At 45.2% G+C, this 14,346-nt stretch overlaps 1 protein-coding gene across 1 annotated transcript in view; it reads right to left on the bottom strand.

Annotated features, from left to right (window-relative positions):
• Positions 1 to 5,892: 5,892 nt before the first annotated feature.
• The window catches only part of SLC22A23 (solute carrier family 22 member 23), a 270,373-nt gene continuing 261,919 nt past the window's right edge, over positions 5,893 to 14,346 (bottom strand). The window contains exon 10 of the mRNA XM_007935358.2: positions 5,893 to 6,253. Within this exon, the coding sequence (XP_007933549.1) occupies positions 5,893 to 6,253 (361 nt within the window). The remainder of the gene's footprint in view (positions 6,254 to 14,346) is intronic.

Genomic DNA, 14,346 nt, shown 5'->3' with positions numbered 1-14,346 from the left:
ATTAATTTTGTGAGAAGCAGCTCTTAATTATTGTTTTTGGCAAGTGTTTGTAGAAGGACTTAAGTGCTATAGTTTAGATGAAAGAATTATATTTTTTTAGAATTATAAAAAGCAGGCTGTAACAGCAAAGACTGCAATGATTGTTTAAAGAATTCTTCAGAAAAAAAGTTGCAGCCATTTGCAAAAATTAGAGATCATATTAGAAAATAGATTGTAAGTCCTTAACTCAAGATGTCAATTAGTTAGGTGTATATGATGGCATTCTCAAACAGATGCTTGTTGTTATTGTTATGTGCCAGTGAGTCAGACCTGACTCATAGCGACCCCTCCTTGGGTTTCCAGGCGGTATCACTACAGAAGTAGATTGCCCAACCTTCCTTCCGAGGAGTGGCTGGTGGGTTTGAACCGCCAGCCTTCTGGTTAGCAGTCAAGTGCCTTAGCCACTATGCTACCAGAGCTCCTAACAGATGCTTAGCATAATTAAAAAATAACTGCCCTAGGTGTAAATGAAAGCTCTATTGTTGAATTAAAGTTGTTCAGAGTCCTCCTTTCTGCCTTCCTGAGGATAAAGCTGATAATTTAGAGTTGTAATTTGTGAACTGTAACCACTCTCAGTAAACAATAGAGAGGACACGAATATGGTTTGTGAAGAAATGTTTATTAGTATGTATTTGTCAAGATGGTCTCAGAAGAATGCTTGCACAGCAGGCCTCAGGAAGAATGTATATACAGCTTACTAAGTTAACTCCAAGAAATCTATGTTAGAAATAAATCAGCTAACCTTGTAAAGTTTCAGCTTGCTGTTGTCTTATAACCATATGTAATCTTTAGCCCTCATTACTGTCCTCATGTACTCGCCCATTTTTCTGTATATAAAGGCTTGCCTCTCCCTTAGAATGTCAGAGCACTTTGGTGAATCCTAAGTGCTGCCCGATGCAGATCACTCTATTCCTTCAATAAAACTCTGCTTTAATTTTAACAGAGGCTCCAGTCTGACAAGGCTAAACCACTTCCTCAATGCTTCTCTCTGGCACTGCTCTCCTTGGGCCTGGTTTGTGTCCAGCTATGTAGCGTACTCCATTTGTGGCCCTGTTACTCCAAAATGGGAATAACAGTATCCTTCATGCTGGGTTATTGTTAGGGTTAAATATATGGAAATGCTCTGTAAACCTTAATAGCTATGGAAGTTAAGATGCCCATTATGGTTTTGTGTCCTCACTTCTATGGAGCCAAATGCTCCTCCTTGCTCTTCCTGACACCTTTCTGTTGTTTTCCCTTCTCTTTTATTCCTAGTCCCAAACCAGTGCTTTTGGTTATCAATAAATGGATCTCAGTCTTTCTAGTACCATAGGCTGTACATTCTCTTTTACATCCCTAAACCAGCATTTCAGGGATGTTTCCTGATGGAAGTTCATGGAGGAGCTATCACGAACTGCTGGAGGCTTGGCCTTCCACCTGGTTACCATGAGTCTAGGCTGGGTTCTGGGATTTTTGAAAAGCTCCTCTGGTGCTTCTAAGTGTATGCAGGTTGAGAATGTTGGCACAGGACTTCTTCGGGGTATATCTGGGTCCTTTCTGGGACCAGATGTGGGTCAGGGCCCTGTAGTGCATGCCACAGCACAAACCTTGCATTGAGCCATTGGTGACAACAGCCAGGCTAGAGGCACCTCTGGAGTTTGAGAGCAAGTGCCTCTCCTGCAGACTACCAGTGCTGCCTCAAAGGGCATCAGCCAGCATAATCGCATAATCATAACTTAAAAAGCACAGGGATTCTTCTCTAGGAATAATAAGTAACACAAATCAGGGCTATTGAGAGAAGAGTTTGATATAAATACTTTATTAAAGAAATATTTTCTTGTTAAAAAATACTACATTAGAGAAGAGAGTTTTGGGTTATCCGGCTTTCCTTGCAGAAGCACAGCGTAAGATGCTGCCCTGACCTCTCTAGGAACCCTCAGGCTGTGGATCAGCAGAACATAAATAACAAGAAGAGAACAATCTTCCTAAATTTGGTGGTAGCCACGTGTTTCTTGGTGCTTAGAGTATGGCACTGAATAAACAGCTTGTGTTTAATCCAGTCTCTGCCTTTTAAGATGAGGACTCTCCATATAAAGTGAGAGGCACCCACTCTCCCTCTTGGGCCTGGTGTGAAGACTTTCTAGCAGGGTTAAAGCAGTGACGTGGTGAGAGCGGAATCAACATGTAGGGTTTTTATTACTCATAGTCATGGCAGGAAATGTCCTTCACTGGATGCCACCAGATGAGGTAGGGAAGACATTCCAGAGGAAATTGGTTAATGGGGCAACATTTTTATTTCTGTACATTTACAAACAAATTTTCCCCAAGGTACAACAAATGTGACATCATGCAGACATATAGCTTTGCAGACAGTTCTGAACTTGACTGAGGCTTTGTGCTGAGTGAGCCCCATCAGACCCGTTGTGACCACACACACAACAACACAGTTCTCAGGGAAAGCTCGGCAGGAGCTGGGACAGGACGGGGAGGGGAGCGTTCCCTGCTAGATGGAATGCACTACTGCCTTCCGAAAACATCACACACAGTATATTAACATGAGGTTTTGTTCTTTAAAAGGAAAAGAAAGATGAAGGTGAGGTGTGGGACTTCCCGAGCACATGGTGATGGGAGGGTCACAAAATTCATTAATGGCACTTCCAGTCGAGTGATTGCTTATTTGGCTCTAGGAAGTAGTCATGTCTGAGTGTAGTACTTCCTGTAAGAATCTAGTCTTGCTTTCTATTCTGGGGCCAAACCCACTCACCAGCCCCTTCCTCCAGTTGCAGATGATGATGCTCTTAGAAAACAAAACATTTCAAACTTTCCCCTGTTGTCTCTAGTGCTAATATTTAGGGTAGCTGATACAGAAATATTGACATCTGGAAAAGAACAAATGAAGAAAGATTGAGCCCTGTCTCAGTTGTTCACATTTGTGCATTACTTTTATGGAAAGGGGATTGAAGGTCCCTGATGGTTTAGGACACTGGGTGCACAAAAGGGGGTGGGAGGAGGGGTAGCTGGGAGGACAATCTTGGGATGTTTTCCCTGGGGGTAGAAGACTGACTTGAAGTGGCCTGAGAAGGAACCAGGACTGCCAAGCTTCAAGCATAACCATGGTGTGAGCAAGCTCCATGCAGAAGAGGCAGGACCATATGTGGTTTTCCTTTTGTGGCCTCTGCTGTCTCACTTGGTACCAGATTGCATGGGGCTCTACCCTCAGAGGAGCTTTTCTGTTTCGGCTGCATTCAACAAAGGTATTCCTCAAAAGCTGCAGCTATCCCTTAGTGGAACTGGGCAGCAGAACAGCTCAGCCCTGTCTTTGAGGCTGCCCAGATTGGAAAGCTGTAGAGCCTCCTTGCCGACATGCAAACTACCGGACAGTCAGTCAGTCTCAATAAAACGTGCAGATTTGGGTTAAAGGAATATCATTTCCTTCTGTCCCAAGAGCCCATACTCAAACCTAGCTTCTCTCTTTGTCCTTTGATGACCGGGTCCTAACTGCTGAAGTGCTTAGTATGGTCTTCACTGGACAGTTTCTACTGTCACTGTTTGAGATGATGATCAGAGATCTGTGGGCAGAAGTTGTAAGGGCTGTGCCTTGCCACCACCTTCCTAGAAGGCACTGAAAGCTTGCTCCAGTTTCAATGCATTTCTTAAAAAGCTCTGTATGACCAGTTTGAATATTCACAACTCTTGCTGTTTACAAGTCTTTCTATAGTACAGTAAGGTGTCCTGTGCTGAAGGTGCCCGGGTGCAGCTCCGTCCCATCTGCCCTGGTCACCACCTGGCCTGGCTGCGTATATGTCACATGCTGCACGTAAGGAGTTTGCTGCCAGGTGGCTTTGTAGATTTTAAAAAAGGCAAAAGGTTATTTCACAAGTTTGGCACGCAAAGCTGCCAACATCTAAAGAAAGGCCTTTTTAAAGGTGAATGCGAACTAACATTGAAACATGGAACAGAAGCGACTCAGAAAGGAGACCAGGGCAGGCGTGGGTGAGTGGGCATGGAACAGGTCAGCTGAGGAGGGCTGGCCCGATGACCATGGCCACCCCTTGTGGAGCAGGTGGCTCTTGAGCACGTTCTTAAGACTCTAGGCATCAGCTGTGAGATGAGTTCTAGTGCCCTGGAACATACAGTCTCTCTGTCAAGCCAGGCGGCTCCTAATGATGCCTGTATTGTCTTTGGAGAACGAGTAAGCAACAGAGCAGGTGAAATTGGGAAGAGGAGAACAGGGCAGGTGAAGCTACCTCCTTTCTGCCACTTTGAGTCATAGCTACCTACCATCAGTTGGAAGTCATCAAATTGCTTAACACCGGCCCCAAGCCTAGCTTTCCTGGAAGAATAGCCCATAGCAAAGGTGGCTGTCACTAAGGGGCAGGTGGGCAGAGGAGGCAGGCTTCAGGACCCTCTAAATTTTGGAAGAACTGGCTGTCTGAAAAAGGCTTTTGCTACAAAGCGGTGTCTACCTGAGCCAGGAGGAATCAACTGTAAGTTCTAATGGCCCCAAGAAATCCTGGAGGAAGCCCTCCTACAAGTTCCCACTGAGCCACCCCTTTAGATAGGTGGATAAAGCTTGACCTGGAAAGACAAGAGGAAATCCTCCTTTTCTGGGATTAAAATAAGGAGCAAACTAACGGAAGACTCTCAGCTAATGGGGCAGGAGGAGGGAGTAGAGCTTTGGTTGATTATTGCTTTCCTCAGTTTGTCTTTATGCTCTTAAGAGGCTGGCTGTCCAATGGACTCACCTGTGAGATGTCCCGCTCCTTGCCCTGTGCCCACCTCTGTACTGACGGAGGGATGCCAAGCAGGGAAGTGGACCACAGGAAGGTATTGGGAACAACACCGGTTCTCTGGGTATGGTGTCAGCAAGTCGACAGGTGTCCCAGCTGGTGATTTTCTGCAAGGCGTGTGCTCTAGGTGTGGGTGACAGGGAGTCCCCCGCCTGTGGATGTGCGTTAGGCATCTTATTTCAGTTATTTTCCTATTATTTTTAGTTCAGGAAGTAGCCATGTTTTCAAGTAGTGCCGGCAAAAAAGCTGACTGTGGAAGAGGGAATTTTTCTGCTGGAGCTAAATCTGGGAAGTCGTATTAACAAAAATTAAAATGTCTTAGACTCTGACACATTTGTTCTGCACATAATTAGGCAAACCTGGTGTCAGAAAGCTGTGGTGCTATTACTACTGGTTACAATTTCTAATGAAATGTTTAAACTTTTCCCAAAAGAAGTTCCAGCATTAAGTACAAAAGATGATCCTGAAGGAAAGACTAAGCTGGTTTTAATGATATTTGTGAATTGCTTTCCCCCAAACACATGAAACAGAAGTTCTTACCTTATGAACAGAAAAAAAAAAAAAAAAAGGACATTTTTAAAAACCATACATAGACTTCCTAGCAAAAACCTATGTAATGTACATTTCACTCCGTCTAAAGTGCAGTCCCGGAGGTGGTTCGGATAGCGCTGTGTCTCATACAGGGGCGGCAACAAGGGCCGTGGTGCAGAGAGAACAGCTGGCTCTCCTGAGTGGGGCGGGGAGCAAGAAGAGAGGCCGCTGCTGTTGGTTATTGGAGGGTCTTCCTTGGAATGGCCATTGCTCTTCCCACGGAGGTGGTCTCGTGTGTGATCAGCAAGAGGAAATGGAATAAAGTGCTTCTCGTAAAAATGACCAAAATAAATATAAACATTTAATGGCAGAAAAAAAAGTCTTTGAAGGGTTATATCCAGAGTTTGTTTCCTCAAACACACGCTGCTGGGCTGTGTGACAGCAGACTGTCCCCATGCCGGCTGCCTGCCTGCCCACCATGCTCAGCACAGGCCTGAGACCCTGCTTGACACCCTGCGCACCAAGCTGCCCAGCCTGCTCATGGCCTGTGTGCCTACATGGCCTTCCTGCCATTGGCTGTGGTGCCCTCGGGCAGCGCATCGCCTGCGGCCATGGCAGCATCGTGCAGGCCCGAATAGTCCTTGAGCTCAGCGTTGGTGAGCAACAGTGGTTGCTCGCCCTTCTTGTGTGGCAGGAGTGGCTGCCGTGTGTAGTGCTCGCCATTGGAGATGTTCTCAGGCAGGTTCTGGTGCCTGCTCTCTGGCAGCAGGAGGATGCAGATGATGCAGATGAGCGTGCAGCAGGCAAAGATGATGTGGTGTAGGAAGTAGCCTTTCTGGTTGTGCAGCTCAATGATGGGTGCTGTCAGCATGCCGAAGCCCGCGCTGGCCAGCACCAGACCTAGCCCGCCGCACCTACAGGACAGAGGCTGGTTAGCACCTCACCTTGGCCAGCCTGCTGCTTCCCCAGGAGCTGGGGGTACCCACTATGGGAAAATAGCCAGGCCAGGGTCCCCAACCAAATGCACCCCAGGCCTCCCACACATCTGCACCCCCTACTACCCCTTCCCACGGCCATCTTCGCACCACTTCCAATTCTATTAACACTTTCCGCATCATCTCAAAAGTTGTTACTTAACTAAGTTTATTTTAAAAGGACTTGTAATATCACTGTAAAACAAAAATGAGCATCACTCCCCATAAATGAATACAACAAGAAATAAAGTGCTATTAAATAATGCTAGTTCCTTAAGGCCTGCTCTCTAAAAATGAAAGTGGGGAATTACTAATGTATCAAGATGATATGAAACACACACCAACACCAAGGGAAACTTCGTCCTGCTATAACTGGAGAGATTAAAAGGTAATTAAAAAGAGAACAATTTTTTCACCATGCCTTGGTATTTATGTATTGCTGTGTTCTATGTATTTGTCCCTCGCTCATGCAAATGGTTAAGTGCTTGGCTGCTAACTGAAAGGTTGGTGGTTCAAGTTCACCCAGAGGTGCCTTGGAAGAAAGGCCTGGCCATCTACTTATGAAAAATTAACCACTGAAAACCGTACTCTGACCTACATGGGATCACTATGAGTCCAAGTCAACTTGAAGGCAACTTATTTATTTATTTTAAGGTTGTTGGGTGATACACATGGTTTATCTTCAACTATTAACCTAAAAACTCACTGCCATCGAGTTGATTCTGACTCACAGCAACCCTACAGGACAGAGTAGGAATGCTCCGTAGGGTTTCCAAGGCTGTAAATCTTTACAGAACCAGACTGCCTCATCTTTCTCCCTCAGAGTGGCTGTGGGTTTGAACCACCAACCTTCTGGTTAGCAGCCCAATGCTTTAACCACAGCCCCACCGGAAGTCCTTACTAATCTAAAGTGTGGTTCAAACCCAACTAGTGGTACCATGGAGGAAAGGCTTGGTGATTTGCTTCTGTAAAGACTGCAGCCAAGAAGACCCTAGGAGCAGTTCTACCCTATAACATGTGGGGTCACCATGAATCAGAACTGACTTGATGACAATGTTTCTTTTTCAAATTTTTACCATGTATTTTCTAAAATTTTTCTATGTGTCTCCAGATCTCTGAGAAATGCTCACAGAATGTGGCCAGACCCAGACTGTGGCACTCCCTGAAGCCTGAGCTGGTGAACTCCACACCCATGTACTCCAAGAGGCCTTCTGGAGGGTGCAAAGGGAATAGCAAACTTGCAACATTTAAAGAATCCTTTGTAGCTGTAAAGTCTGTCCTTTGACATGAAGGCACACTGTTGGGATAAGGCCCTGAAGAAGCAGTTCAGTGCTGGGTTTATAGCACAGGGTGTGGTCTTCTTACAGCAGATGACATGTACCCTGTGGTCTCTGGTTCTGGGGCCACCCTGAAGAGATAGGGTGGGAGCTTGTAGAAGGGGGAGCAGAATTGCTTTGCCTGGCTCCAGACAGCAGAACCAGGATCACTGGTCAGGAGCCACAGGTTTCAGCTGGCTTAAGGAAGAACTTTTGAGCAGAACTACTCAAGAATGAACATGCCACCTCTTAATGAAGTGACCTTTGTCCTTGGATGCACTTAGGCAGTGGTGGGCTAACAAGTGGTCCCTCCAGCAGGTGGAAAGTAGGGAATATGATTCACTTGGTTTGCACTAGTGGCTCCCAGCTCAAAAAGAGACTGTTCTACAAAGTCACAAGATCAATACACATAAATCAATTGCATTTCTACAAACGGAAAACTAAGAAGAAAATTCCACTCACAATTGCATCTAAAACAATGAAATACTTAGAAACTAATTTAACAAAAGAAACACAAGACTTGTACACTAAAAACTGCCAAACACTCCTGAGAGAAACGAAATATAAATAAATGGAAAGACACACTGTGTTCCTGGACTGGAGCGCAGATAGTGCCAAGATGGTTCTTCTCCCCAAACTAATCTTAGATTCAAATTATCCCCATCAAAATTCCAGCTGACTTTTCTGAGAACATGATAAGCTGATTCTGAATCCTGTGTGGAAAAGCAGAGAACACAGAATGTCAAAGAAATTTTGAAAAATAATAAAATTGGAGGAATTAACTTCCCAATTTCAAACTTACCACATAAAGGTATAATAATCTAAGTAGAATGGTACTGGTGTATTGATAGACATACAGATCAATGGAACAGAATGGAGAGTTCATTGATAAACCCTTACATTTATGGTTAGTTGGCTGATCTTTTATAAGGGCAAATTCAATGGGGGAAAGAATATTATGGTGAAATGCGCTCCTTTATGTGGGCTTTGCCTTGATTCTTTGAAAACAGCCTTGAGAGATTTTTTTTTTCTCCCTAAACCCTGAGGAGTTTCCTTTGCCCTAGGTTTTCTATTCCAGAAGGTTTTTTACTTTTGTTGAGGTTGACTGACATTTTCTGGGTAAGCTGAACAACTTGGTTTGATACTTTTTGTCTGGTCCTGGGCTGTGGCCTGCTCTTTGATTGCTATACATCTTGTAAGGATTGGTCAATAGACTATGCAAAGGAAGCATCTGTAGCCTACTATACAAATGAGTTGTCTGACTTACCCAGAGACTTTGTACCTACTCCCCTATGGGAGGGGCCATACCTTGAAACTAACAAGAAGTTTAATATATAAGTAACCAACCCCATAGAGGTTTGAGAGAAGCAGGAAGACAAGAAGCAGCAGAAGGAAGAGAGAAAAAGCAGAGAAGAGACAAGGAACCTCCTGAAACACCTGAACACAAGTCAAGGGCTGTAACACTGAAGACAGTGAGGCATGGAAGGGGGCCAGTTGCAAAGGTGGCAATGATAGGCCCCTCCAGCAGCAGAGCCGGTGGTCACAGATGGTGGGGCAAAGAGGATCCTATCCTGAGGGGGCTGAGAGAAGCCTGCACAGTCAAGGACAGTTGAGAACGCCGGCCTCACTGAAGTCCGGAGACTTTGCCTACATGTTTCCTGATCTAGCTCCTCATTTGTAGCCTTTTGGTCTTGGTCCTGTGTTGTACCCTGTCATTTTCATAATAAACCACTTAACTGTAAGTACATGGTCATGAGTTTCGTGTGACCAAGGAGCTCTGGTAGCATAGTGGCTAAAGCACTTGACTGCTAACCAGAAGGCTGGCGGTTCAAACCCACCAGCCACTCCTCGGAAGGAAGGTTGGGCAATCCTACTTACGTAGTGATACTGCCTCGGAAACCCAAGGAGGGGTCGCTATGAGTCGGGGGTCGACTCGACGGCACATAACAACAACAACAACAACAACAAGCAGAGAAGTAGAGAGTGTAGCGGGGAAGATGGCTGGTGCCAGAAGTGATGAAAAGTTTGGAGAGTGTAGGTATGTGTGACCTTCACCTCACAGGAATCTCCTTTGGGCTAATCCTGGTCATTATCTCTGCTGAAGTTAGACAGATTCTGAGACGCCACTACTACCACTTCCACCATTTTATAGATATTCTTTGCAACAAATGGTGCTGGACAATAGGAGATCCACATGAAAAATGATGAAGTTAGGCCCTTATATCACATCATCTATAAAAATCAGTTCAAAATGGAATAGCTAAATGTAAGAGCTAAAATCATAACAATTCTAGAAGAAAACGTATGAGAAAATCTGTGATACTCAGTTAGGCAAAAATTCCTTATATATGACACCAAAAGCAGGATCCATAAAAGGAAGTAAGAAGACAAACAGCCCAGTTGAGAAAAGAAAAAGGGCAAAGGATGTGAATAGACATTTTACTAAAGAAGTTATACAAATGGCCAATTAGCACATGAAAGTATGCTTAATGATCATTAGGAATATGCAAATCAAAATGACACTTTGTTGCTGCTGTTAATACTCAGTCTTAGTGACCCCATGTGACAGAGCGGAACTGCCCCACAGGGTTCTCTAGGCTGTCATCTTTACTGGAACAGATAAACAGGTGAACATAAACAGGTCTTTTCTCCGGAGGAACTGCTGATGGGTTCAAACCGCCAACCTTTCAGTTAGCAGCCAAGCACTCAACTGTTGCACCGCCAGGGCTATGCTCATACCCAGTAACCAAATCCACTGCCACTGAGTTGATTTTGACTCACAGTGACCCTATAGGACAGGAAAAAACTGTTCCACAGGGTTTCTAAGGCTGTAAATCTTTACAGAGGCTAACTGCCTCATCTTTCTCCGATGGGGCAGCTGGTTGATTGGAACTACCAACCTTTTGGTTAGCAGTAGAATTTCTAGGACAGTTACAATTGGAAAGATAGAAAATAACAACTGTTGACAAGGATGTAGAGAGACTGGAACCCTCATCCATTGCTGGCGGGAATATAAAATTGTGCAGCCACTGTGAAAAAGGGTTTGGTGGCTCCTCAAAAAGTTGAACATGCACTTACATATGACACAGAAATTCCACGTCTAGCTATCTAGCCAAGAGAAACGAAAGCATACGTCTGCTCAAAAACCTACACGCAAGTGTTCACAGCAGCATTATTCATAACAGCCAAAAACTGGAAGCAATCCAATGTCCATCCACTGGTGGATGGATAAACAGAATGTGGTCTGCACATACAATGGACTATTATTCAGCACTAAAAAGCAATGAGGTTCTGGTATGACATGGATGAATTTAAAAAACCATTATACGAAGTGGTTATATGATTCCTTTTATGTGAATGCCCAAAAAGGACAAATGTATAGAGACAGAAAGCAGATTAATTAGTGGCTGCCTGGGGCTAGAGGTGGGAGGTACAAGGAAACTTTGAGATGATGGAAATGTTCTAAAACTGGATTGTGGCAATGGTTAAACAGCTCTATAAATTTACTAAAAATCACTGAATTGTATACTTAAAGTGGGTGAATTTTATGATATGTAAATTAAACCTGAACAAAGCCGTTAAGCAAAACCAAACTGTTCCAGCTGCAGAGGCTGGGCCTCCTGACAGGAAAGATCCCCCAAAACTGCTCCTTCTGGGGCTGGCTGTCCAGACTTCACCTTTTCTGCCCAAGACTCCCAAGGCTGCCCTGCCACCCTGCACAGTCACCACCCACTGCAATGACTAGGCTTTCAGTTCTGCTTTGCCTATCAGGGAACTTGAAGTGTCTTCCTTTTGCTCTGAGGCTAAGGGATTTAGCAACTGAGGGAAACAGTCTCTGCATTTTTTTTAAACAATAGACTGGATCATGCCCAAGTGGCATGGGTAAGCGGATGGAAACTCGGAAGGGTGGCAGGAAGTATGCAGGCTGCGTATGAGGTGGTGGGTGTCCCTGACTAGGTGGCAAGAGGGCAGCAGTGCTAGGCTTCCAAGTTTACAGCCAGTGTCAGAATCCCTGTTGTGTGAGCTAGGGGTGGGGGTGAAGAGGGCTGGGGGCATGATTTGGAGTAGGGGAGTGTGTGGGGGTCTGGTAGGCAGGTATGCTGGTTCTGGGGCCCCCGCCTGGGTTAGAGAGTCAGCTCCACCACCGACCAGCTCCATAACCTCAGTCAAACTTGTTATGTCCTCAGTGTGTGTCTGTAGATGGAGGTGATGAGAGAACCTGTCAGGGATCAGGGAGCTGGGAAGGCCAGCATCGCCAAACTGGAGCAGGTGGTGGTCAGTGCAGGACTGGTCGCTATGAGTCTTCTTCTGATGGCAGATGGTTCCCCTGCTCTGCCAGCTCCACAAGCAGAAATGCTGACACAGTCCAAATTGCTTCTTGCTTCATGACCACAACAAGAGCAGGAGGTGTCAGACGGTGAAGATCCCGGATTGGTTAGAGGAGGCAGTGGTGTCCAGCAGGGCTGGGGAGGGGCTGGACACAGGTCACCCAGCCCTTTAGAGTCCATGGCATCCCGCTGGGGTGGGAGGAATGGAGCTGAAGAAAGTACAGCACTGAGAGCCTAAGAGAGGACATGTCTTTCTCACAGGCCAGAGCCTTCAGAGATATGTAGAGAACCCAAAGGTTGGCTGGGTGCTGGGCCCATGACATCTCCCTCCTCCTCCTGGCCCTCCGACCCAGTGGGCCAGCAGGTCCTGCTAGCATGTCCTCCTATCTGTGCCTCACTCCCATCATCCTCGCCACTCCTGCAACCTCTGCTCTGATTTTCAGGTGTACAGTTTGAAATCAAGTCTAGCTCATTCTTTGCTGCTGTGGCTACCCTTCTCCTGGTCCATGTGGCCTCTAATCCTCTCCTTGCCCTCCCCAAATTCAGGGCTGAGCAAGCTGTAAAACTGCTCTTGGCCCAGCAGACCCTCCCACCCTTAATCTTGAGTGCTCCCAACTATCCTTCAACACACCTCAGTAATAGTCCAAAGTCACACTGCCTGACTGTTGTCTCTAGTAGATTCAGATGTTCAAGGTAGACACCATGTCTCATCCAGTTTAATGTCTCTGGCATCTCCCCAGCCACTGCCTAGGATATTGCTGATTGCAGCCTGTGAAAGACCCTAATGCAGAGGCCCCAGCTAAGGTGTGCCTGGATTCCTGACCTATAGAAACTGTGAGATAACCCATATGTGCTGGTTTAAACCATTGTTGTTGTTGTTGTTATTTGCCATCGAGTCAGGCCTGACTCATAGTGACCCCTCCTTGGGTTTCCAAGGCAGTATCACTACGGAAGTAGGTTGCCCAATCTTCCTTCCGAGGAGTGGCTGGTGGGTTTGAACTGCCAGCCTTCTGGTTAGCAGTCAAGTACCTTAGGCACTATGCTACCAGAGCTCCTGTTTAAACCATTACGTCATAGGTAATTACTTATGTACCCATGGATAACTACACTCTCAGTGAGTGATGGGAATTTGTTATCTTGGTAATGACTTAACGCCAATTGGGTCCCTGAGGCGTAGGCTGACAGAGCTGCAGGAGCTGTCACCCTATGATGCTGTTGAGCCACTGTGGGATACAGCATGTTTTATTTATTTATTTTTTTCATATCTTCCAGATATCCAACTCCTTCACTGGCAGAAGTTCTCTACCACCTTTTAAAGACACTCCACATCTTTCTGCCAGTGTCTGTTCATATGCCTTTTGTGGTGCTTGATAAACACTGGTTGCTTCCTCATAGGAAGGTCAGCTCATTCAGTGAATGTAGAGTAACACATATGACCGCTAGAGAAAGCAATGTAATCGAATTCATCTGTAAGATTAATAACGTGAACATCCAAAAGGGTCATGTGCTCTTTTCATGGCTCTGGCCACTTCTGGAAGCCACAGGATGGTTCAAGGGCTATATTGGATGCCAGGGATTGTGCATATGTTTTTTCTGAGCCTCCCTCAACTCAGCCTGACCTTCCTGTCAAATGTGGGTAACCCTGGCCAGCAGGTAAGTCCACATATGGTTAATCCACAGAATGGTAGAATGCATGGGCCACAAAGAGAATGTGCCTGGGTACACTTTCAAAGAAGGAAACATTCTTCACTGGACAAAAGTGCTTGCCAAAACAAAAAACCCACCAAACTCACTGCCATTGAATTGATTCCAACTCATAGCAACCCACTTTAGGTTTCTGAGGAGGTAAATCTTTACAGAAGTAGATTGCCCAGTCTTCCTTCCCTAGAGTGGCTGGTGGGTTTGAACTGTCAACCTTCTGGTTAGCAGTCAAATGCCTTAGGCACTGTGCCACCAGAGCTCCTTTCCTTGTTTGTCAAGTCTGATGAAATGAAGTATATTTAACTTAAGGTAGGTTTATATGGCTAATTTTTAAAAGCACTTGTAGATCTCTCTCTATGTGTGTATGTAATATACAATATATGTTTAAATGTCTACGTGATATGTAATATACTTTTTTTTTAATGAATACAATTTTGTTTGGTTTTCTATCAAGGATTCATTGAAATTATTCAGTCATATTAGGAACAATTTTGGCAGAATTTGTTACACATTTTCAGCTTTGTTTTTTCTCTTTTAAAATATCAGTTCATACATATATAGGGTTGGCAGACAATGGTCCTATAAGTTTATGTGAATGATCAGAATTCCCAGGTGTATAGTAGAGCTGACAAGGGGCAAGGTTGTGGTCACTGCTTGGTCGCAGCCAGCTACCCAGAGGGACCAAGTA

The sequence above is a fragment of the Orycteropus afer genome, unplaced genomic scaffold (genome assembly GCF_000298275.1).
Source record: "Orycteropus afer afer isolate SDZICR_OR568_19922 unplaced genomic scaffold, OryAfe1.0 scaffold00027, whole genome shotgun sequence".
Lineage (NCBI taxonomy): Eukaryota > Metazoa > Chordata > Mammalia > Tubulidentata > Orycteropodidae > Orycteropus > Orycteropus afer.
This window is presented reverse-complemented; position numbering and strand designations above follow the sequence as displayed.